Consider the following 26493-nt stretch of genomic DNA (forward strand, 5'->3'; position numbering starts at 1 on the left):
AAGTGTGTTGTGCTGGGCTGTGTGCAACAGTGTCTCTATTTTCTCTGACACTAAAAGGCCAGGTAATTCTTTTAAAGGCCTGTATCAAGTGTATCATTTAATTTTTTCTCTCTCTCTCTCTCTCTCTCTCTCTCTCTCTCTCTCTCTCTCTCTCTCACACACACACACACACAGTTAGGCTGACTTGGACATGCCTCACTGATTGTTCTGCAGTAAAAGAGCTCCATTGTTCTGCTGCGAGGTCAGGGGCTGGCCTGCCTCCCTGCACTGCTCCCAGTTGTTTTCAGTGTGTCACTCCTGTTAATGCACCCAAGGTCGCTTGCACGTTCTTAACCCTTTCAGTATCTCTTGACACATTCAGATGGTCTTCAAGCTGGGCTCAATGGGTTGTAGCTGACAAAACAATTCCCTGAAACATACCTGTCCTGCTCTGTAGGTCTAAAATTTGCATATTTGAAAGAAATGTGAAAAAAATGTATATCTACTACTACACAAGGTTTAAGGGAGTTTTTAGTTTGTTTGTCTTATGTTCTAGAAGTCTGCTACACTTCCTGGGTCATTTTACCTCGAGGGCTGTGGTTGAAGCATGTTGCTGGCTGCACAGCTTGCTGGTTGGTTAGTGACACGAAAGAAAGCATTGAAAGAAAATAATCAACGATGTGCAAACACACCTGAATGCAAGGCTTGTAAACAGAGATTTCCTTTACCCAGTGTTGTACCAGACATCATGTTTTAAAATGAAAATGCATGTTTGCTGTAATCGTTGTCTCATTTAAAACTGCAAAACCGAAAACTGAAACTATAAAACCATTGCAATTGCATGACTGTTTTAGACATACTTTTACATAATTATCCTTGTTAGATAAACAGAATATATCATGAACATTCAGAGTACTGTAGCTACTGTTCTCATGAGGAGAGCTCGAAACACTCAATCCCTTCACGCTGTCCTCATTCGTGGAATAACTACAGTATATGATCCTTTTATAGTGTTTCCTCTATTTACCTTCCACTAGAGAGGCACAGTGTTTTTGAGAGTTGGTATAGGAGCTTTTAAGATGTGTGTGTGTCTTTCTGTCTGTCTGTCTTTACCTGTCACAAGCACATTGGTGTGTGTAGAAGTGGTCACTACGTCTTCATGATACCGTTAGATCTGTTGTTATTACTGTTGTTGTTGTTGCCACTGTTTTTTATTATTATTCAAAATTCTGAAGTATACAGAAAGCCGTATTTCCTGTAAGTAACCAGCAGTGACGTGGTTGCTTTATTGTTTCTCAGATTTCTGCCTGTGTGAGCATTGTGGGGGGTTGGGGGGCTGTTTCCTTTGTTGAAACAATCTGTGTGTAATTATATCTGCTGATTGTGTTGAGAGGAAACATGTTCCCAGAATTAGTGTTCAGGATTGTGTGGGATGTGGGAAGGATGTGAATGCAGAAACTTCCGAATTTTATTTTGGCAGTGGTGCAGCTGGGTTCACTGATTTGCAGTAACATTTGCTGGAGCCCACTGGCCAAAAGCCAGCCCGTAATAGCAGAGTAACCAGCTCTCTGAAGGTACAGCACCAATTGAGCAGGCCTCTTTTCCATGTGTGCTCATTGGACACCCCCATGTGCTTTATTCCCTTGTGCCTTTCCAGTTAGAACTCCAATTTAAAGCTCTAAATGAGTTAACATTCTGCTGAAGGAGACCTGTTTGGCACTGTTGCAGTGTAGGGACACAGTCAGGTGCCCCAGGGTCAGGAAGAGCTAACCATGTTGCTGTTACATTGTCAAAGAAGTACTGTACAACATCACTGCCAGGGGCTCTGTAAGGGACAGAATATGATATTATTACAGCTGACTAGGAAAGTGTTAAGTACTGTAGAAAAGCATGTGTCACCAACTCTCTCTCTCTCTCGCTCTCTCTCCTTTTAAGTGCCAAGAGAGGCGTGGCCTGTTTAGGACCAAAGCCACTAACTTTTTTTTTTCCCCTTAGTCTCTCTCTCATTCTCCCTTCCCTGTGAGCGTCAGTACAGCAGAGAACAGCACTGAACAGGAATCTGTCCACACAGCCCAAGTGAAATACAATGCAAAGCAGTAGCAGCTCTAGTGAAAGCAGGGTATTCTTTCTGCACAGTTTGGTGGAATAGCACCTTGCCCTTTCAGAAAAGTTTACACTCTAACCTTTTGCCAGCCCCATCCTGGAGTGTAACGTGCCAGTGCCGCCCCTCTTGCAGGTGTTCCTGAAGGAAGCGCTGGAGCAGAGGCTGGAGAAGGATCGCGAGGAGGCGCGGAGGAAGGCTGGCATGGTGATCCGAGCCCATGTCCTGAGCTATGTGGCAAGGTCAGTGTCTGTATATCGATGGGAATAATGGGACAAACAGCTTAGAGGGAAGCTGTCACCCTGCTGCTATGCAGCGACTGAGGCATTTGCCTTTTTTTAATTTGTTCTCCGCTGTGGTTTTCTTGACCAATACCGTGGGTTACATTTTCAAATCCAGTAAAACCACCTTTTTTTAGAGAAGTATCTCTTTCAATGTCTACCAGACTAAGATATTTTATAATGTAATTGTTTTGGATTGATGAGTATAAGAGCATGTAACAATGGTCTTCATAGGCAGACAATTCAGCATGGGGGAAATATATATATATATAATATATATATATATATATATATATATATATATATATATATATATATATATATATCCCCAGCATTAGAGGGATCTCTCTTTAGAGTATGTGTGGATTTAGTAATGTTTGACTATTTATTAAATAAGGTCCGGGTTTAATATTTTGTGTTTACTTTAGATAGTCGGAGTGTGAGGCTTAGTGTTTTAGTATGAATGTTGTGTCCCCTGCAGCTAAAAATTAACTTTTTTGGCAGGGATGGGGGGGATTAAAACAAACTGGAAACAAAGTCTCTGCTTTTCTGAAACCAAACAAACCCCTCAAGTTTAATAAAAAAGCAGCATCATTGTTAAATAAACTGCAGCTTTAATCCATTATTGACTTGAGGGTTTAATTTGAAATTTAATGTGTCAATTAATAACAGTGCTTTACATTGATTTAAAAGATCGTTGCGCATGTTACCTGTCAATTGTTTGTTAATTGATTTTAATGACTGCCCAAGTAAAAATTACATACGATAGTTAAAACTAAATGAAAAAAACAATTAGCACTTAATTCACAGCTAAATCGGTTTAAAAAGTATGAATCCATTTACTTTAATTTATAATCACTAATTGCATGCGAATACAGCAAATGTTTAGTAAAGATAAACTGTGTCATAAATTGATTGTTTCACAGGATTTTAATTGGATTTCAGTAATTGTATAGTACTGGTAATTGCAACCCTGGTTCTAAAGTGTTGCAAAATAATGCTGCGTAAGAAATTACAAGTAGAACAGTTAGGGAAGATGCTGTGGCTCAGTGGACTAGCATTTTACCATAGGAGGTAAAGTCAGGGATGGAAAGAAGAATCCCATTGCACAGAAGTTTGATCCATTCCTGGTTTTACTATTTTTTTAATAAGACATACCTGAGCTTTTAACATACACACTGTGGCTAATCAAGCTTTTCTTAACCTTGAATGGGTGAAACTGCTGTGCAGTATGAGTCTTATTTTTATCCCTGAAAATGAATATGATGGTCTCTATGTTGCTGGAGCATGGAAGTGTAATCTCAAATACCAGAAATACAAAAGGAGATTGTAACCCTTATAATTAAAGATATAGACAGGTGAGGTTGGCTCACCTTGTCAGTTAGCACTTTGTGTTTTACAACATTCAGGTACAGATAACCCAATGTGTTTAACTACTATGCTGTAAGACCTGATTGCAAATCAAATGGAGAGATCAGCCTCTGAAGCACACTTTGTGTATTTTTTGTCTATAAAAAAAGTACAATAAACTAAAATTACTAGAGCCTTTAATCCCAAGTTGGCTTGTGATAAAAACGCCATCTAATTCTCATGTGAAATGATGTTCAATGGAGTATTATCTTCGAATGCAGTTCAGCGTAGCTATAAAGTGGCAACGTCCCCCTTGATAGTTACTTTATTTACCCAAGGAGAGGTTTAAGCACTAACCTTAATTCTTAGTAGGCAAAGCGATAATAGTGTCTTAATCAAGGCTTTTAGATATTTTCTTACCTTCTGAATAGTGTAACATGCTTGTTTTTGCCTTCCAGACTTTATTTTCACCTCCTGTTTTTACAGTTAATAGGACCTCATCTGAACTTTATACTTGAGATCAATGATGCACATAAAATGTGAGGGGTCAGATGGGGTCCTATTGCCTGTATAACACAGGAAGTAAGTCCCTTCCATCAAACTTGCTACCTTGTGGCAAGGTAAATGTGCTTCACCTGAGTCAAAGTGAAAATAGCCAGGAATACAAAAAGATTAAGAAACATGATGGGACTTGGAAGAATGTTAGCTAGCTAATCAATGTGGTTATCCTAACAGGAAACACTACCAGAAAGTCCTGGCCAGCACTGTGACCATCCAGAAGAACTACCGTGCCTATTTCTGGAGGCGGCTGTTCCTGCAGGTACGCTCTGCCGTCGTGGTGTTACAGAAGCACCGTCGGGGCCAGCTGGCCCGGAGCCTGTACCGGCACCTCTGTGAGGAAAAACGCAAGAGAGAGGAGGAGGAGGAGAGGAAGAGGAAAGCAGAAGAAGAGGAGCGAAGGCGCAAAGAGGAGGAAGCGGTGGCAGAGAGGAGGAGACAGGAGGAGGAGCTAAAGAGAAAACAGGAAGAGGAGGAGCTCTGGATCAGACAAGCAGAGGAGGAGCTAAAGAGAAAACAGGAAGAGGAGGCACTCAGGGCACGAATGGAAGATGAGGAGCTAAAGAGGAAACTGGATGAGGAAGCAAAGGTGCAGCAGGAGGAGAAAGGAGAGGAAAGGTAAATAGATTTTGTAGTGTGATACCAATTTTAATCACCATATAGATCTAAAACAAAAAAATAAGGCAAACTTCTCTCAAATGTAACCAAGGTAATTTTAAAACTTGAATCCCTTTACTGATGAAACTTTTTGAAATAGTCATTTCCAGGTCAGGGATAAAGTGGCTAAATCATTCTGATAAGTTGGCCCAAAAAAGATTAGAAGTGGAGTTAAACTGTAGTAACCTGCAGTTCTTTAATGAGGGTTAACTGGGCTAACTGCAGCCATTTTCAAGGTTGACGGAGCTAGATTGAATGTCGGTATGCCATTAAATTTATTGAACCCGATAAAAGCTGTTATGTGTAAACAAGAATGAAGTAGTTTAGCTGGCAACAGATCAAGGACACAAGCTGCAGGCAAAACTATTATCCAAAGTATTGTGAATGTCCTGCATAGCATACTGTACATTAAACTCCTTTGAAGCGAGTAATAAAGCACAACAAGCGTATGAACTGTTCATTTAAAAGACGAAAAAACAGAACACCTATGACACTTTTTTCAAATTTTGATAGTAGCCATTTTTATTTTGCTTTTTGCATGTAGAAATTAACCCCTGATAGCACATTGTACGACATGGAAATAAAACAGAAAGTCGTGGTGGGTTCTAACAGAAAAAAAAGTCCATTACTATAAAGAGCCCATACAGTGTTTAAGGATAGGGAGGAGATTGTAGGATTATTAATGAACCCACAGTTAAATTGTGTTTTTTGTCTTTTCTTTTCAGGGAGATGGAACAACTGGGGTCAGAGCTCCTTTCCCAAAAGGTAATCTCTCCCTTCTGCTACAGTATATGAAGAACAATTCCACCATGAATGCCAGTAGAGCCCACTCTCCCTGTGACTCGTTCACATATCCATTCAGCAAGATGGGCTGTTCGCTATGTAAATCCACTTGCCCTGCACCAGTCTTGTTGTTTTACAACTGCCTTGTTCCTAAAACTGTGAAGCACTAGCTCTCTGAGAAGTCAGGTTCCTGGTTAATTAGCCCAAACTTATTACAGTTGTCCAATCAGAAATGCATCTAGTCTGTTCAGCTATCTAAGGGATTATAATACATGAGAACATAATACATTTGGGAACGAGACAAGGAGATGATGTTGATCTGGATACCCAGCACGTGTATAAAAATAATGTTTCCACCAGAGAAGACAACAATTGATTGACTTTAGAGGCTCACAGTTAAGGGACTTATTGATTTTACTTTTGTTTCTTCAACCAGCTTTTCTAGCTCTTTAAATAGCATTAAGTCTGTTGTATCACTGTGACTGACTGAAAAGCAGCAAAAAGCTTGGGTCAGGATAGTCCTTGCATGAATTTCCCACAAGAATATGCCTAATATTCCCAGTTCAGTAATGATGTGTTCAGGTGCTTCAATCTGCAATTTTCTCCTCCTTCCTTTTAGGCCCTTCGCACCCCGAGTCCCAGGCTAGTGGAGGAGGAGAGCCGGCAGATGGAGGAGATTCTGCGGCTGGAGCGGGAGATTGACCGTCTGCAGCGAGAGAAGGACGATGGAGTCTCCCTGCTGTGCGACAGCTCCAAGACTGATCTGGAGCTACGCAGGACGGCCGAGATTCACAGGCTAGAGAAAGAGGCCTCCCGGGTGGCGCAGGAGTTCCTAGAGCTGCTGGACTTTGGCGGGCTCGAGCGGTCCCTCTCCAGTGAGGAGAACCTAAATGACTCCTCTGATCTGACCGCCCCGCTGGCTGAGGAAGAGGTGGACGAAGGCTTCCACGCAGAGGAAGATACCAACCCGCTACCCGACTACCCTTTCACCGCTGTGGAGGATCAGCTTATTGACGAGGACATCTACACCAACCTTCCTCTGCCTCCACCACCTCTCACTTTCCTGGAAGACCTCGATGAATCTCTGAACATCCCTGCAGAGTTTCCAGAACCTTATGTTGCCCCAGAAGCACAGGAGGATGAAGAAGCCGAATACCAAAGCATCGGCCACGTTGTTTCTGATAGCTTGGCTGATATAGAAGACCACATCTATAGCCTTCCTCCAGACCTGGAATCTGATTATGACCATGATGAGTTTGAGGAGGCACTGGCCAGTTCAGGGGATGCAGGAAGCACTATGGATGGACACTTGACCGATGAGGAGATCCTGCGGAAATCCACTTGCACTTACAACAGCCTGGACTCCTGCCGTGGCAGCTCTGACTCGGTAAGCAATACTGTGAAGAGCAGGGTGAGGATGTGGATTTGGTCAGTAGAGCATTAGAGGCAAGAAGAGGTCTAAAATCTATACGCAGTGCCAGGCAACTTGCATATACTGACTTTACTGATATTCCACCAAACCCCCAAATTCCTCACCACCAATTTAACTGGCCAGTCTGTGCTTGTACCGATTTGATTCAGGGATATTTTTCTTATAGGTACTAGAAATAATCTAGAGCAGAAGATTGCAGCTTGTCTCTTTCCAGCTCAGTTTGTTTAATTTTATTTACTGTTTTTGCTTCTATAATTAACCTGGTGGACATATTTAATATTATCTGGGTAAAAACCTGCCTTTTTTTAACTATTCAGATTTTTTTTTTTTATTTTGTCTTCTGTTTGTGTTATCTGAAATTTGTTATCTGGACACTACTGTTCATTTTAATTATTTTAATTTATTTTATCCTTTGAGTTTATTCTGTTTACTGTGTGATTTTAATCTAGTGTGCCCTGCTCTCCCTATGAGTTCTCTGACTCCGTGTTTCTCTATCAGTTTATAGACAGCGATGATGAGAATGATGTATATATCGACACAGACGAGGAGTTCTCTAATGGCAGGGTGACCATGTTCAACGGAAGCGGACCACCATACTTCCACAGTTACCTCTACATGAAGGGTGTGTTCATGCTTACATGCTCTTTTTATTTTTGTATTGGGAAGGCAAAGGACAACTGGCGGTAGGCTTATCCCATTAAGTACCAAATCAAATTTTCTTTGAAAAAAATCATAACACAAGTTTGATGCATTACATTTAGACTTAACCTATGTGGTTAACAAAATTAGAGTATTTTTTTTTTTTTTTTTTTTTTTTTAAATAACACAAAAATTTAATCAAACTTTTGTAAAATGTCAGTTTCTTTTGTAGAATCACTGTCCCAGAGTCATATTTTGCCTCAGGCATGAAATGTGGTTTTATTTCAGATAGTTCAATTAGCTATTTAAATTCACTGGAATAAGTTTTTAGCATATTATTATTTTTTTTTATAACTAGCCTGGATAACAATAAAAAAGAAAAAGTATTATTATGGTCAGGCACTTCCCAAATTTACATTTTATTTAAAGGTAATATTGCAATTAAAATGTGAAAACCCTTTTGTTACTGTAGTCTTGACTTACCTGTGGATTTATTATTATTATTATTATTATTATTATTATTATTATTATTATTATTATTGATTTGTAAAAAAAAAATGAGTCTTTTTAAGGGCCCCTCAAGTGACATGTTGTGTTTTAAAAACAGACAGTTTACTATGGGAACTAAGTAGGTCAACTGGTCACAATAGACTACTGTTATTGTCTTTACAAATTATTCATAGAGAATTTAGATCGGATTTAATAATTTTTCATAATAATCTAATACATAGATTTTGTACAGTAGAAGAGTTCATTTGTCATCAACACTGCTTCAGCTTTCAGTACAACATAAAAATGCAGGTGTTAATAGTGCTGTGATGACACCCAGCCCCCCTCTCTCGCCCCCTGCAGGTGGTCTGATGCTGCCGTGGCGGAGGCGCTGGTGTGTGCTCAAAGACGAGACCTTCATGTGGTTCCGGGCCAAGCAGGAGTCTCTCAAATCGGGCTGGCTGTACAAAAAGGGCGGGGGCTTATACACACTTTCACGACGCAACTGGAAAATGCGCTGGTTCGTACTGCGAGGAGCCAAGCTCATGTACTTCGAGAACGACAGCGAGGAGAGGCTGAAGGGTACCATTGACATCCGTTCTGCCAAGTAAGGACACGCCGTCTGTGTTAAATACTGTACAGGCGAAAGAAAAATTCAGTCTACTCCGATATGCGATGAGAAGGTTTGAAAAACACCTTGCAAAACTAGAACCAACATAGTAAACAGTGATTTAAAATTATCAAAACATCACGCAGTGTTTACAAGAAACGCATTGCTTTACATTTGCTGTATCTAGGGTGGCTACCTTTTCCACAGACCAAACCTGGAGATATTTCTCAAGTCAGCCTATCTCTATCAAAACTGCAGTATACTGTAATACAGTTTAACACAATGCAACCAGATCTTGGCACAAATCAGTAGTCACGCAGTATACACAGTATTGTGCTCTTGATATTTCTAGCAGTCGAACTTGCAAGCCAGAAAAATAATAGCTAATATCATGGTAGGCTAGAGGCTAATCTTACCTGAGACGAGGATCTGTGGTGATAAGTAACGCTGTAGTAAATCAGTGCCATTTCTGAGGCGACGATCCTGTCTGCGTGTTTTTTTTTTTTTTTTTTTTTTGTGGTTTTTTTTTTTTTTTTTTTTTTTTTAGCAAATTTCTGAGCTTGAAAAGCTCAAAATGTACGCGGATTTTCAATGTTACTAATGACTGCCGCGAAATATGCAATGTTTATAGGTACACGCACGCACACACATGTGGTTTAATTACCATTATATATCGTAAGTAACCCATATTTTACTGTAAAGGTTATGTATTTAATCACACGCAAATCAATGTAATGTAAAGCATTATTCAAATGCTGGGGGCACAGTAGAGATCAGTACTAAACACATTTCTAATAAGATAGTGGAAATGCTTTGAACAAATAATGTACCGTATAACTGGAAATTTTGGCTGGTATTACATTTGCAGATTTGCTGCCTTGGTAGATTTTAACGGTTTTTGAATTGACATTTATCACTGAGCACGTTCACAAAGAAAAGTGTCAGTTTTTATTAAAAAAACAAACAAACAAAAAAAACATTCAAATACATGTTTACTTAATGAAATGTGTCTGCCAAAACAGTATCTAAAAATGAGTTACAGTATGTATTGTTCATATATGGCCCATCAATTTTAAGATATCAGTAATTGGAAAGGATTACTAACTGCAGTACACTTTACCGATGGGCATTTGCTAACTCTGTTTTAAAACTTAGCTATGGTTCATTAACATAACACAGTGGAATGATCACACTATCATGTAGTAATTGTAGGACAGTAATGTACATGTGAAAACTTTAACAATAAAGCCGAAACTAAAATTTAAAACTGGTTAATAGACTAGCAAGCACAGGTTTTCCAGGACCTACACATAGCGACAATAACAATCCAAAGAAAATTTGCACCATTGTTACGTATTTTCTAAGAAATCTGACATAAACAATTTTGGCTGCTACTTAATTAATCCCTTGTAAAAAAAGGAAAATAAAACAAAAATAACAACTGCTAACCCTAGAGGTACCACTGTAGCAGGCGCAGTTTACACAGCCTCAGAGTTTCTGATCACATCATCAATTCCAGATTTTCTAAATCCATTGATGCAAATGTCCGGTCTGCTTTAAATTTTTTTAAGCAAATTGGCTTCGTCGCTCACTGCCATTCTCATATTCACTTTTACACCCACACATTCTTTACCTTGTCCAGCAGCATGCTTCTTAACCTATGCTGCACACCACCAGTCTGTCATGGGGCGGGATCGCACACTGTATGCCACACTCTGATTGGTGGAAGTATTCTTGGCGATCCAATCCAAACCGTGACTAAAGACAAAATGAATTCCACTCCAAAATGTCCCGTTATACGGTATGTCAAAGAAAATATGAAAGGAAGGTTGGTTTCTTATGATTTCACTTAAAACCGGACATTGAGGCATCCAGGTTTGTTAATTCCTGCCACCCGGACACAGATGCCAATTCCCGAACTGTCCGGGTCAAACTCGGACCAGTGGCAACCCTAGCTGTATCCCATCATCCCTCCTGCATTGCTCATTTTCTGTTCCCACCAAAGCCATCTCAACAAGTGAATGTGTGTAGAATTTAAAACCTGTAATTTTAAACTATTTAAATACACTGATGTAGTATTTCAGAAATTAATATGAATCCCAGCAGATACAAATCGGCAACACTTGCAACCGTTTGACAGATCAGTTGTTGAATCACATGGCAACCATTGATCTTGTAGCAATTTGTTCTGTAGAGGAAAAAAAAACTAAATAAGACAGCTGTTTAGAGTTGACCCAAGCACGTTTTTCTTGGTTTGGTTTTTGGAGTTCCAGCAGCCTCTAGGCAGTGAATACCAACGCTGGAGTCATAACTAAACACGTTATTAAGCATGTTTTTTAAACCACAGTTGTGTTTTTATTCTGGCGTTGTTTGCAGAGAGATTGTTGACAACCACGAGAAGGAGAATGCCTTGAATGTTGTGACTGAGGAAAGGACTTATCACATTATTGCTGAATCACCAGAGGATGCCAGGTATTTGCCTTACAGCTGATTTATCCTAACTGGGTGGCAGTTTCAAATAATCACAAACACTAGCCAGAAAAAGTGGGAATTTGTGTCAGTGAGAAATATCCGCGGACAACATTAGAGCGTCGTCCTTTACCATTTCTGTAACCACTGAGGGTTAAGCAGGTTTTATATCAATTGGTCATCATTTCTGAGATGGATAATCTGAGAAGGAGTTTATCCTTTTGTGTACTCTTACACTGTATGTAGTAAAACAGCAAGGAAACTTTTAAAGGTAAAAGGGACCAAAGTCTACAGACCTCAGAACAGTCTTGGAGCTGTCCTCCTTCCAGGAACTGTGGTGTGCATTTAAAAAAAAAAAAAAAAAAAAATTAAGCAGCTGTAAGCGGTCACACTCTGCTGCATGGCAGCTTTAACTTCAAGCATTGAATGTGTCGCCATGTTACTCATTAGACTAAGTAGTAAATAGTGACGGTATTAGTTATTTCCTGTACAGATGATATCTCCATTCCAGTAAAGAAACTGAATGCCGATTTGTGCTCATTGAAGAGCACAGGTTGACAGTACTCGACAGCTGAGAATGCTGTGTTTGAAAGCTGTAAAACTGTTCCTATTCGTTATTATTAAAATAGCTGGGTCAGATGATAAGTTTAGGTGTCAAAACCTTTGTTTACTTTTAAAGCTTGCAAAGTTTATATTAAAGGAATTAGTCCAAACAAAAGTAAGAAATGAAACTTGAAAATCTCATTTGCTTGACCATAAAGTTAAATATATTAAGACCATAAACAAATGCTTCTGAATGGGAAGAGGCTGTTCGGCCCTCATGGCTTGTCTCTTCATCGCACATCATTCACTCCCACTAAGCTGCTAACAGGACGAAATCGAGTTACTTTTAGTGATCTTATTGTTTTAGAGGCTACTACTTCAGCATGCTGTCGAAATGTATGTTAATTATTTTCCTTAATAATTGATAATAAGCTGGTGTACTATCCCCAGTTCCCTGCTGCTTTTAAACCCTCTTTTAAACTCTCTCTCTCTCTCTCTCTCACTTGCTCTCTCTCTCTCTCTCTCTCTCTGTCGTTCACTCGCTCACTCGCTCACTCTCTCACTTGCTCGCTCACTCCCTCCCTCTCTGTGGTTTTAGTGGCTGGTTCAACGTGCTCAGCAGAGTCCACAGTGCCACAGTGCAGCAGCTGTGTGAGATGCAGGATGAGCAGGCCAACCCCAAGAATGCCGTGGTCAGTATTACTTATTTCATATTTCCGATGACTGACAGGATAGGTAATTGATGACTACAGGTAAACCAGTGGTTCTGCTACTGGCAGGACTGTTGATTTATTTTTGTAGTCTTTTACTGAAATTTGCAACAAAGACTGTAATTGGTAATGTCATGGAGGCAGGCAGGTGGACATCAAACTTTTGCAATTACTTTTGAATATATCTAGAGAACAGCTTCTCCTTTTTCTCAGGTAGAGATGTTTGAATGTATCATAACCTGTGGTATATGGAGGCTATTTGGTTGGCAAACAGACTTTCTGTATGTCCCTAAAAACAGTAAATAAAACTGAGAATCAGAAGCCCTACTGTAAAGTATCCATTATAAAATAATGAACCCACCAAGGGTATATAATATAATGTCTGTTACTGTCCGCTTTCCTGTGAGTCATTTCCTGCTTCATTTTCAATCCTTTTTTTTTTTTTTTTCAGGCTCAATTTTTTCAGTCTCAATTTGGTGTCCATTACAGCACATGGTTTGGCATATTTGTAAACAGGGGTGCATTGTTTGTAAACAATGTATAGTTTTTACAGAATATAGCATAATTCAGTTCTGGGTTTGCGCTTGTTCTGAAACCGTTTTTCTACCACTTGTGAGCTCCTTTGTCTATTACTAATACAGCCCCAAAAGATTATTTAGTTTAGTTGGCATAATTTATCCTTTACAAATGTTTAGGTTTGCCATCTAAACTGTGTGAATTTATTTTGTTTTATTTATCTTTGGAATTAGCCTTTTTTTAAGCAATTAAAGCTGTCTTTACTGGGAATGTTTAATACCACTTCATATATCCAGTATACAATTCCTAAATAAAACCCTACTCCCAGTAAAACACAGTGAATACTATGTAATATTGGCATTACCATTCTGAGGGACTTCTGGCATGGTTACCGGAATTGTAATGTTTCATATTACTATAGCCAGTGTTAAAGTGTACGTATGTGTGTAAAGTATACAGTATTTGTTCTTTATTACAGGGGACTTTGGACGTTGGCCTGATTGACTCAGTATGTGCCTCCGACAATCCGGACAGGTATATCCATGCCTCTGTATATTTTCTACTGCGCTGCACTCTAGTGGTCAAACACAGGACTGATTCAGTGTTTAAGATTTGGGCTGCTGTGGATGTGAATTTTAAGTGATACAAATGGTTAGATAAAGTTAATCCTTTGAATATTCATTTTCAGTGGTTTTTAACTGTTTCGGTACACAAAAAAATAAACTTTAAATAAAATGTCCTATTAATATATATCATTAATTGCTGTACAGGCATAATTCGTGCTATAAAGCGGGTTTGCCTATGAGAGACATTATGAGTGGGGGGGAGAACTAACAGAATTAAAGAACAGTGTTTTAATATGGTACATTTAGTTGTTCTTTACATTTAAACAAAGGCATATTTACTACAGGACAAATACGTTTTGCATCATTAACTGGAACGAAACAGTTTTTGTCATTATCTCAAGGCATGAATTGCTGCCCGATCGCTGCACTTGGTATTTTTTGGTAACGCTTTATATTTCGTGGCATAAATTAATGTTACAAAGATACACAATTGCATATTAAATTAATGTAAAATGAATATTTTATAAATATGCAATATCTGGATTCTTGCTAAACCAAATGTTGATTGAAAATGTAATTGCATATCACGTTCATTTATATTACGTTTTGTTACCCTGCAAAATATATAATAATTTCCCATTGTTTACTTTTTAATGTTTTTCATTGAAAATTGTTAATCTGACTTAAATGTTAATGGGAAAGTAACAAGGAATAATTGAAAGTAAATGTAATATCAATTGCATATCTATTAAATATTAATTTAATATTCAATTGCTTATCTATTTAATATTCATTTGCCACGCAGTGTTACTGTTTTTTTTTTTGTTTTTTTTTTTTTTTTTTTTTTTTTTTTGTGAATAAGACTATTAAATAACAATTTGGCAACGTTGGTGTTTTGTAATTGAACTGTATTCTATTAAGACCGCCCAGGCAGCATTTGGCATTATATATATATATAATAAAACTATTTAATTTACTCTGATAAAAGTTTGGATGTAATGTTCCAACTTTATTTAATCCATTAATTAATACTAGGAGGCAAGTACTTGTAACAATACAAATGTTTTGACTTCAATGGAAGTGATACAGTGAATGAAAACCCTGCAGACTGGTTCGCTAATATAAGTTCTTCTGCCTTTCTCCTTCTTAGGCAGAACTCCTTTGTGATCATCACGGCCAATCGTGTGATCCACTGCAACACAGACACGGCGGAGGAGATGCACCACTGGATCAGCCTTCTGCAGAAACCAAAGGGAGACTCCAAGGTCGACGGGCAGGAGTTCCTCGTGAGAGGTGAGTACGGAGGGCCTTCAAATTACCCATGATGGTCGGGTATTGTTCACTACGCTGGGTAGAACCATTTGCTCTGGTTGGCCAGCATACTAGCTCAGACAGATAGGTAATCATTTTGCGGTTCTGCTTTGAAAGTGCTGCTGAAGTCTCCCTGCTCTAACCCTACCACCCCGTGTGTTCCAGGCTGGCTCCACAAGGAGGTGAAGTCTGGAGGGAAGAGCACCTCGCTCAAGCTGAAGAAGCGCTGGTTCGTCCTCACCAGCAATGCGCTGGATTACTACAAGTCCTCCGAGCGCAACGCCTCCAAGCTCGGCACGCTCGTCCTCAACAGCCTCTGCTCCGTGGTGCAGCCTGATGAGAAAATCTTCAAGGAAACTGGTACGTCATTCCACTCGTTGATTTTACATATTTATTTTACCCTAACACTAAACAAACAGTGGACTAGCAGACAAACAAACAGTGTCAGAACAAACAAGTATACCAGCACGAAATAGCAATTGTATTATTTCTTTTTTTTAATCTTTTAATTAATTCTCCTCTCCACACCTGTTCTCCGCTCACTGAACACGCAACCCAGAGTAAGTAAAATGTGCATCTATATATACTGTTGTGCCGGAATTCAATTACTAATTAATTATTCACTTGAATCCCAGCACGTGAACTCATTTGTGCAATCCCGTGCACACATACAAATACCCCTTTTAAATTGCACGTGAAATGATTGTGCCATCCTCATGTCTAAGTATAGTTGTATATTTTAAATCACTCGTGTTACACTGACCCATTTATCTCCCGTGCACCAATATCTAGACACCAACATTAACACACCACATGCAACACAACACAAAATCCACACATGGGCAGAGCACACTGCCGCACTTACATGACTTCATGTTGAGAACTGAATATGACATTTACGTGTATTGAAAACACCCCATCATTTTAACATGAAGATCCCAGTTAAAGGAACATGCAATATAAAATAACTGTAATTTGCCTAAAGGGAAAAATCTGAAATGTGTGTAGTTACAGAAAGTCTAACTCTTGTGTAATTGCTCAGGCTACTGGAACATCATAGTCCATGGCCGCAAGCACTCTTACAGGCTGTACACCAAGCTGCTGAATGAGGCGATGAGGTGGGCGACGGCCATACAGGGCGTCATTGACGCCAAGGTGCCCATAGAGACGCCAACACAGCAGCTCATCCGGGATATCAAGGTAAGAGCAGCCAGCTAGGGTACGGATGAAGCATTGTAGGGTTTTGATTTTCTGTGGCGACGCAATGTTGTTTTAGTTTCCATCATAGTCTTACAATGCTGCACTGTTCTATTAGGGCATCTACAAACACAAAAGGGCTGCAATATACAAAGAAAACAGTTTATATGTGAAGTGGGATGAGATTGTGATGCTCCTATTTGAAATACATTAAATAAGGCTGTTTAAAGTATAACTAAAAATAGATTTACCTGACATGCACCAATATGCCATTTTTATTTTTTAAACATCTGGTACTACACAAGATTAAAGAACTATATTTGCACACTTTCTAGGTCATTTCCCCCGGAGGTTCACATTTCCACCACCCTTTCAACACTTTAGTTTTTGTCACTAACCAACTAGCTACTTCATGTATCCACTGACATGCTTTACAGCAAACTATATAGCCTATTTCTCTTTCAAAGCCACACATTTGAGACCTACAGTATATGGTAGTGTATAAGTAAAGGTTTTTGTTAGCTCTAACCTATATAGGGAGATAAAACTAGGTTCCAAAGGAGTAGGGAAGACTGGTTGTATTTATGTGGCATTGAAAATGTGTGATGAAATGGTTAAGAATTTTTTTTCTGTGTATCTGTTTTTATTTCAGTCCTTTTAAGCATACCCCTCTGCCTCCTGTCTTTGTGACAAGGGATGCTCTTTAAATCAAAAAAGGTATTCTGTAGCCTCAACTAAAGAAGGCTACCAAGACTGCATTCTGTGGTGGCCATGAACATTGCATTTCCCAGTAATTCTGAACATTTATGTTTCCACAAAATAATTTGCTGAAATAAGTCTGAATTGTATTTAATCCATGTCAAGTCCGTACCATGCAGTGATAAAAGAAGACCTACCAATACGAGTTGAAGCAGTCAGTGATGTTTTTTAAAACAAGTTTGTTCTTCACTGAAAATCCATTTAGTACAGTATGGTATTATTTTTGTTCTGTGCTTTGTGGCAGATTTTTTTCTATATCTATATATATATACGACACACACGCTGAACAAAAATAAACGCAACATGTAAAGTATTGGTCCCGTGTTTCATGAGCTGAAATAAAATATGCCAGAAATTTTTCATATACACAAAAAGCTTATTTCTATCAAATTTTGTGCATAAATTTGTTTACATCCCTGTTAGTGAGCATTTCTCCTTTGCCAAGATAATCCATCCACCTGACAGGTGTGGCATATCAAGAAGCTGATTAAACAGCATGGTCATTACACAGGTGCACCTTGTGCTGGGGACAATAAAAGGGCACACTAAAATATGCAGTTTTGTCACACAACACAATGCCACAGGTGTCTCAAATTTTGAGGGAGCGTGCAATTGGCATGCTGACTGCAGGAATGTCCACTAGAGCTGTTGCCAGAGAATTGAACGTTCATTTCTCTACCATAAGCCGCCTCCAACGTCGTTTTAGAGAATTTGGCAGTACGTCCAACCGGCCTCCCAACCGCAGACCACGTGTAACCACACCAGCCCAGGACCTTCACATCCGGCTTCTTCACCTGCGGGATTGTCTGAGACCAGCCACTCAGACAACTGATGAAACTGTGGGTTTGCACAACCGAAGAATTTCTGCACAAACTGTCAGACACCGTCTCAGGGAAACTCATCTGCGTGCTTGTCGTCTTCACCAGGGTCTTGACCTGACTGCAGTTCGGCATCGTAACTGACTTTAGTGGGTAAATGCTCACCTTCGATGGCCACTGGCATGCTGGAGAAGTGTGCTCTTTACGGATGAATCCCGGTTTCAACTGTACCGGGCAGATAGCAGACAGCTTGTATGGCGTCGTGTGGGCAAGCGGTTTGCTGATGTCAACAGAGTGCCCCATGGTGGTGGTGGGTTTATGGTATGGGCAGGCATGGTATGGGCAGGCATGGTATGGGCAGGCCCAGCCATTGAAGAAGAGTGGGACAACATTACACAGGCAAATATCAACAGCCTGATCAACTCTATGTGAAGGAGATGTGTTGCCCTGCATGAGGCAAGTGGTGGTCACACCAGATACTGACTGTTTTTCTGATCCAAGCCCCTACCTTTTTTTTTTAAGGTATCTGTGACCAACAGATGCATATCTGTATTCCCAGTCATGTGAAATCCATAGATTAGGGCCTAATATATGTGTGTGTGTGTGTATAAATATGTGTGTGTATGTGTATATATATGGGGGGGCCTGTATCAAGATAATATGGTCACACAGGAGCTGTAATATTTGTCAGAGTGTGATAGATATTAACGGTTGAAAATGAAATGTTTTCGTTCGTGTACGTTGGAAACAGCAGCTGATCCGTGCTGGTTCTGTCTTGACAGGAGAACAGTTTGAACTCGGAGGCTGTGGAGCAGACGTACAGGAGGAACCCCATCCTGAGATACACCCAGCACCCGCTGCACTCCCCGCTTCTGCCCCTTCCTTATGGAGACGTCAACATGAACCGTAAGAGTTATTTAATGATGCTGTATTGGCAGCACTGAAGGCAAAAGGCCTAGCACAAGCTGTGGCAATACGAGCTTCTCCACATTGCTGTAGAGGGAGGTGAAACTAGAAACCTTCACAGAAGTGTCTGCTTGAAATAGTTTCTCATACTTTACAGCTGAGTACATGTTTAATGTTGTGAATGGAAGGCCCATTCTAAGGGTTAAGGACCAGTTCAATCTCTGTACCTCACAATTAAAACCCGCTTGAACTATAGTACCCTATGGTCTGAACAATGGCAGGTTTAAATTAAATGCTGGATGTATTTTGATCTTTTGCCGTGTAGATTTCATTAAATGGGCCTGTTTGTTTATGACTGACTTATTTTAGCTCATTTATGTTTGCAAAGCATATCGTTAATTGCCTCCTGTTTTGTTTTTTACAGGAAAAAAAGAGAAACTATTTAAGAGAATCGCATGACGTACACTTGAAATTTATTTTAATTCCAGCTCTGCTTATAGCAGCATTTTTTAAAAAGTATCAAACAACAAAATGTGATAGCTGTGTGCAATTATTAATTGGTAACACTGCATGACATGCCTCAGACCAACAGTTCTCTGTATCACAGTTGCTGTTGCTGTATCTGGGCAATTTGCACTGTAAGGAAAGTATTGCTCTAATTAAAAATCAAGTTCTGAGGTTAATTGTTTAATTAAAGAATAATCTTATTGATTTTATTATAACCACTTAAGCGTATTGGTAAAACAACTAATCTCTCTGTCCTTTGTGTCTTTTCCTATCTGTTTTGATGCCAGTTCAAAGAGAGAAGGGCTATGCCAGCATGCAGGACGAGGCGGTGAAGATGTTCAACTCCTTGCAGGAAATGGAGACTGTGTCTGACCCGGTGCCCATAATCCAGGGTATCCTACAGACCTGCCAGGACCTGCGGACTCTCAGAGACGAGGTCTACTGCCAGCTGATCAAGCAGACCAACCACGTGCCTCAGCCCAACAGCCCCGGCAACTGTGCCCACTGGCACCTCCTGACCTGCATGAGCTGCACATTCCTCCCCAGCCGAGCCATCCTCCGCTATCTCAAGTTCCACCTCAAGAGGTCAGCACTGCTCTTCGACGTCTCGCAGGCTAGCTTCTCAATGCGCTTAACTCCAGATTGTTGTTGACAAAATTCTTCTGAAATGGAAATAAGCGATTTTTATAAATCTAAAATGAAAATCGAAAGACAAATTCTAAGCCCTTAAATCAAATGTTGTTTTCCTTTCAGAAAAAATGCTGCTATTGAGTAAAGAGCTTGAAAATCTCTAACTTGACGATTTGTTTGTGGAAATAAGTTTTAGTAACTGACTGATTTGGTGCATTTGTGTTTCCTTCACCAGGATTAGAGATCAGTTCCTGGGGACGGAGATTGAGAAATACGCCCACTTTATTGGCGAGTCTCTGAAGAAGACCAAGTCGCGGGAGTTTGTCCCGTCACAGGAGGAGATTGCAGCTCTGCTCACCCGGCAGGAGATGACCACCACTGTCTACTGCCATGGAGGAGGCTCCTGCAAGATCTCCATCAACTCCCACACAACTGCTGGAGAGGTAAGTGCAGTCCTGAGCTCTTACACACACACTTATGCATAGCACAACATTAACAGAACATGGAAGCTGAACATGAAGATTCTAAAGAGAGGCATGTGGATAGGTTTTAGGATACTTAGTGGTCCAGTGGTTAAAGAAAATGGCTTCATACTGGGAGGTTCTCGATTCAAATCCCGGCTCAGCCAATAAATCACTGTGTGACCCGGAGCAAGTCAGTTAACCTCCTTCTCCATCCTTCGGATGAGATGTAAAAGTGGGGTCCTATTGTAAGTGACTCTGCAGCAGCAGTTGTTGATGCATAGTTCAGTCACTAGTCTCTGTAAGTCGTTTTGGAGAAAAGCGTCTGCTAAATGACGTTGCTGTTATTAATCGACAACCATAACCTCAAAACACAAAAGCATACTAACATGTGTTAACTGGATTTGCCTCTGTTACCAAGTCACCCTCATAAAACTGGGAGCAAAGAATATGACATCCCAGACTGTTAAAACCAAGCCCATTGTCACTTTGCTGCTTACTCTGGTAATGTACTTATTGAGTCTGGTCCTGCTGGCTGTTACCCATCTCTCTCTCTCCTATCTCTCTCTGTTCCGTTCACAGGTAGTAGAGAAGCTGATTCGAGGCCTGGCTATGGAGGACAGTCGCAACATGTTCGCCCTCTTCGAGCACAACCAGGCAATAGACAAAGCTGTGGAGAGCCGAGTCATCGTGTCCGACGTGCTGGCCAAATTTGAGAGGTGGGGTTTCTGTTGTATTAAATTGCTTCTGTATGTTTTGCTTTATTGCAAAATGTGTTTGTTCAGGCAACACCCTTTTTAAATGAGACAAAAATTTCAAATGTTCCTTTGTTGATCAAATATAATTTTGTTCCAACATTGTATACTAGTCATTCACAAAAAATGCCAATGTTGCAGACGAAAAAACATGACGGTAGAAAGCATCAGAATAAAAAGTCTGTAAAAATCTACTGCTGTTCATGCCCCCATTCCTAACTCCTACAGCACCCCCCTTTTCAGACAAACAGATAATTTAGCATGTTTGTTATATTTTAGAGGATCATCTTTGAATAATTGTTAAGAAAATCTTGTATAAAACCACTTCAGATTTTAAAATACTGCATATGACTCAGAACTATCATGTCCCCTTTATTTTGGAACTCCCCATGAATTAAGATTTCTTTGTCAAATACAATAGAAACTTGTAAAACAAAGCCTTAGTCCATCAGTAAATGAAGGACCAGCTTTACTGATCAGCAGTGACACTGTTCTGACGTGTGATTCTGTTCTGTGGCAGGTTGGCAGGTACTGTGGAAGAGGAGGAGGAAGGCCAGTGGCAGCTCTACTTCAAACTCTACTGCTTCCTAGATGTGGAGAGCGTGCCCCAGGAGGGGGTGGAGTTTGCCTTCATGTTTGAGCAGGTGAGCCTCTTCAGTAAACCCACAACCACAGCACTGCCCATATTCTACAAATGTGAATGATTCAGAATCCATGAGTTGGTTTATGCAAGAATTCCTGCTGTAGAAGATACAACCGAGGCTTGTGAAAGCTATGTTTACTTGACCGAGAACTCCTATTGTATTCCAGAATTCTTTCTATTGTATTCCATCTACAATCGCAGTGTTCCCCATGAGCTATTTGAAATACTATTCAGTGTTACAGGATTGTCAATGTTATGGCCTACAGTTGTGTGGAAATGACTCAGTTTCTGTGGGGAAAGGAACAAAGCAGTATCTATTAAATTGAGTCGTAGCCTTGATACATTTTGATACCGTATCAGGAAAAAGGTGTTAAGTACCTCAACAAGACCTACACTCTCTCTCTTTCTCACATCTTTTCCTCACAGGCCCATGAAACCTTGATTAGCGGACACTTACCTGCCCCAGAGGAGACTCTCCAGCACCTAGCTGCCCTACGTCTGCAGTACCTGCACGGGGACATGGGCCGGGTGGGCTGGAGTCTGGACAGCGTCTACCCAGTGGGGCGTCTGCGCAGCCGCATCCTGCAGTCCACCAAGAGCGGCACTGGCAGCGCCGTTGGCAGTGGCAGCATGGGCCACACCCTGGAGCGGCGGCGCACCAGTTTCCTGGAGGGAACCCTGCGGCGCAGCTTTAAGACGGGCACCATGAAGAAGCAGCGCATGGAGGAAGAGCAGATGCTCGAGATGTGGGTGAAGGAGGAGCTGTCAGCCGCCCGCACCAGTGTGCTGGAGAAGTGGACACGGCTGCAGGGCCTGCCCCAGCACCAGGCTATGGTCAAGTACATGGCTATTATCAAGGAGTGGCCAGGGTACGGCTCAACGCTCTTTGACGTTGAGGTAAGTTTGTCAAGTTTACAGAGGTCAAGTCTACCTAATTGTCTACAGCAGTCCTCCCTGATACAGGCCACTTATGTTCCTGCTCCAGGCAAACTACTGTTATGTCTAATCTGATTTCATGAGGTCAAGATTTAATTACTTTTGTAATTGGTAAGTGTGGAAAACTGTCTATTTACATGTTTGAGAGATGGTTTTAGTATCACCCTGTGGCCCTGACCAGGCTCACAAATGATGGTTGTTTATTAATTTACTAAAAATGAGATTGTGCAGGGTGCAGCCCTACTTTACAATATACTATAAAATATCAAATAATGTAATGTAATGAGGCGAATTGTCTGTTTACTTGCAGTGTAAGGAGGGCGGGTTCCCCCATGATCTATGGCTGGGAGTGAGTGCAGACAATGTCTCTGTGTACAAGCGGGGAGAACCCAAGCCCCTGGAAACCTTCCCCTACGAGCATATTGTCTTCTTCGGAGCGCCTCTGGCCAGCACCTACAAAATCACTGTGGATGAACGGGAGATGTACTTCGAAACACCACAGGTAAGTGCTTACTGATAAGCAAGAGCAAGGAACGAAGGAAAAGATCAGCTTTACCCTGGCCCCTATATGTAATCCTGCATGACATCTAGGTAAACGGTTGCAGCTGCCTTATTACTTGCTGCTGCCCCTCGTTTACCTTTCAAGTCAATACGGTCTTACAACAGAGTCTTGCTTCTTTCCAGGCTGACCGACTTCCCGGTCCCGGAAACGAACTGTTAGGCCAGCCCTTCCAGATACTTCTCCTCCCGTTCTTTAGCTCCCTCACAGGTCGGGAGGGAGATTTATCACCAGAACTCAGTATCATGCGCGGTGTATCGTGGATTGCCCTGCCGACCTAATCCCTCCCTACCCAGGCGACGCTCGGCCAATTGTGTGCCGCCCCCTTGAAACCCCCGGTCACGATCGGCAATGACATAGCCTGGATTCGAACCTGCGATCTCCAGGCTATAGATCACATCCTGCACTCCACGAGGAGCGCCTTGCTGGATGCATGACTCAGGAGCCCCGGATGTTTTGTTTTAGTTCATAAAAACTCCCATTTCAAGTTTAGGCATGTTTTTTGTCTCATTTCTCAAAGACTGTGAGCTAAATCTATAAATGGTTTTCCCAGTGTTAAGTTAGCAGCATGCTTTTGTAAAAGTAAAAGTAAACCTGATAGTTACAGAACTAATGGATAGGAGCTCCTGCATTAACTTCCTGAGGGTTTTTTAATTTTTTTTTTTTTAAGTTTATAAATTGTCAAATGTTTTGTGAACCTGTCCTTGTGTAGTCTGTTCATTTGATCTAAACACAGGCAGATAGATCCAAGTAATGTGGTAAAACGTCAAGAAAGTCAAGAAATGATTGTTCTTTCAGGTTGGGGAGATCACCAAGATCATGAAAGCCTACATCAACATGATCGTGAAGAAGCGCTGCAGCGTGAAATCTGACTCTGGACGGGGCAGCACCTGGATCAGGTGATCTGTGCACATCTGTGCACAATAGAAAGTGATGTGCTTGGATAACAGGAAGTCCATGGTCACGCCAATAGGAAAGGAAGGCACCAGTAGAAAGCTTGGAATAGCTGATTTGCAGAATTAAAAACAAAGTCTTGAGGACAGTAAGACCTGAAAATGACTGCAGTAATCAAATATGCAGCAGACTAACAAACTTAACGCTGTAAATATGTTTTTTACACTGAACACAAACCTTTTATTGTCACTGAATGGAGAGAGGACACTGCTGTGTAGTTTACAAGCACAGCGGCTTTGTTCATTGGTTCTGTTTCGGTGTTTACCGCCACACCTCAGTCATAAAAACAAATGTATGTTTCTTTCTTTCTTTCTTTTTTTGGTCTACTGGCATATATCTTTGTCGTGTATTGATGTTTATTAAACCAGGGATGTAAATGCCACTAGAAGTGCCCCACGCACCAGAACTGTGCCTAGTTTTAATTTAGAGACTGATTTTTAGGTTCCAGTTCATGGAGGATACAGGCTTGGTCTGGACTGGGCTGAGATTCGATCACGTGAGAAGGTGCACATTGACACGTAATAAATAAGGTTCTTCAAGAATCCAGTGATGTCTTACGGACACAATTTATTATCACGTTTACAAAAGCAATGACTCACTTTCTTAAAACAAATAATTCGGTATTTAGCATGGGATTGTTCACGACTTTGAGTCACAGCCCACAGAGAGAACTCCCAGTTACTCCCACTAGAGGTCACCTACCCTTTCTTTTCCTTTAATTTGGTTTAATACCTCGTAACCAACCAAATGCACGACCAATACCGCACCATTTCTCAGTCTCACTTTTCCTTATATGAATCTTTTTTTTCTTTCTTTTTCTCCTTATCAAATAAATGTAAAAATAAACAGCTAGGTTGATTTTTAAAACTGTAGGAATCTACTTTGTTTCAGAATCATCTGTGCAAAACCAAACGGAGGCCCTACCAAAACCAGCACTTGCTTCTACAGCTTTTAGTTCGATACCCTTAGTATCTGTGTTCACCCTTAGTATCTGTGTTCAGTGTGGGACCTAACAATTCAGATAGGATTTGAAACAGGGCAGAAAGATTTCCATCCCTAGGTTTGTATGCCTTAATGAGACTTGCTGCTCCGATTCTCAACAAATGCCTTCCTTCTTGAGCTGTAGGACTTACTGCTGATAGATGTGGGGGAAATCTTCCAGGACCCTGCGTCCTTCACCATCTAAGTTTGAAACAGTTTGTTTGGGCAGTAGCAATAACTTCCCACTTGAATAAACTCCCTGACAGACTTGGACAATGTCAGCCAATATTAGTTTACCTTCACCAGTTGCTGTTAATCACTGGTGACTAGTTTCCCCTAATCTGGTTCTAACTAGGGAGAAAGGAGTAGCAATAGCTGCATAAATTTCACTGATTTTACTATATATTACCAAAATGTTTTACTGCACTGCTTTTGAGGAGGATAGGGAAGGGGGGAATGTTTTTATCAGGATATACAGACAGGTACTTCTGGTTCGGGTACTTTTAAGGGGGAAGGGGATATTTATGAAGCTGTTTGTGCTACTGCTGTTGAAAAGCTGGGGTGACCTGAAAACTGCATATGTTAATAAAGGCTTGCCGCCCTTCTCTTTCAGGGCTAACAGGCGACTCCTTTTTAAAACGCACATATGTTGTCATGACGACATATTGTACACTACCCAAGCCGTTCCACCTTATCTTTTACTATTGTTATGCAGTGGCCTCTGGGATAGCTGCTGGCAGCCACATCAGAGCAAGAATGTACTCTTTTTATTATAAAATTGTGCTTGTTTTTAAAACAAATGCTGTTTTTGTTGTTTTTTTGTTTTTATTTGTAACTGGCTTTACAAGTTCTTTAATAAATTATTGGATTATGTCTTGTTGTCTTTTTAAAGTCTCCTGCTTCCCTGATCTTTTCTCACAAAAACTAGAATGGATTCTAAATAAAATTGTTTCTGATTAAATGTTTTTGCAGAAAAAGTGCAAGAACTATGTGTTAAAATGGGAACTTCATCTTTCACTCTTTTTCAAGCAACGGTAGCTGAGTATAATAGAGAATCAGTTTGTTTGTCATGAATCCAGAATGGCTACTACCTAACATTGTTTGTTTGGATTCTTGTAATGCCATTGTATTTTACATTTTTCAGTTCAGTTAATATATTATTAACTTGTCCTTTAGGAAAACACTAGGGGTATATTTGCCATTTGATTGCTTTGATGGACTGACCACATCAAAGGTGCACAGTGTGGGTTTAAAAATAAATCTGACACATTGAAGCCGGTTGACTCGCAACCCCATGATGAAAATATTAGCCAGTGTTTCTTGTAAAAATGTTACTGTTATACAAAAGCACCAAACAGTATGTCAACTGAACCCTCTATATATATATATATAT

The 26493-nt window shown here is 40.5% G+C and overlaps 1 protein-coding gene across 1 annotated transcript in view; it reads left to right on the forward strand.

Annotated features, from left to right (window-relative positions):
- The window catches only part of myo10l3 (myosin X, like 3), a 101108-nt gene extending 75135 nt beyond the window's left edge, over positions 1-25973 (forward strand). Inside the window, exons 22-41 of the mRNA XM_041262821.1 lie at positions 2216-2322; positions 4447-4887; positions 5652-5691; positions 6329-7096; positions 7640-7763; positions 8633-8876; positions 11256-11351; positions 12490-12583; positions 13596-13651; positions 14834-14976; positions 15160-15354; positions 16037-16194; positions 18551-18674; positions 19469-19766; positions 20047-20254; positions 20855-20991; positions 21548-21671; positions 22097-22567; positions 22917-23108; positions 23964-25973. Coding sequence (XP_041118755.1) covers positions 2216-2322; positions 4447-4887; positions 5652-5691; positions 6329-7096; positions 7640-7763; positions 8633-8876; positions 11256-11351; positions 12490-12583; positions 13596-13651; positions 14834-14976; positions 15160-15354; positions 16037-16194; positions 18551-18674; positions 19469-19766; positions 20047-20254; positions 20855-20991; positions 21548-21671; positions 22097-22567; positions 22917-23108; positions 23964-24068 — 4125 coding nt within the window. The 3' untranslated portion in view covers positions 24069-25973. The remainder of the gene's footprint in view (positions 1-2215; positions 2323-4446; positions 4888-5651; positions 5692-6328; positions 7097-7639; positions 7764-8632; positions 8877-11255; positions 11352-12489; positions 12584-13595; positions 13652-14833; positions 14977-15159; positions 15355-16036; positions 16195-18550; positions 18675-19468; positions 19767-20046; positions 20255-20854; positions 20992-21547; positions 21672-22096; positions 22568-22916; positions 23109-23963) is intronic.
- The last annotated feature ends 520 nt before the right edge of the window (positions 25974-26493 follow it).

Source organism: Polyodon spathula, chromosome 11 (assembly GCF_017654505.1).
Source record: "Polyodon spathula isolate WHYD16114869_AA chromosome 11, ASM1765450v1, whole genome shotgun sequence".
In the NCBI taxonomy this organism is placed as follows: domain Eukaryota; kingdom Metazoa; phylum Chordata; class Actinopteri; order Acipenseriformes; family Polyodontidae; genus Polyodon; species Polyodon spathula.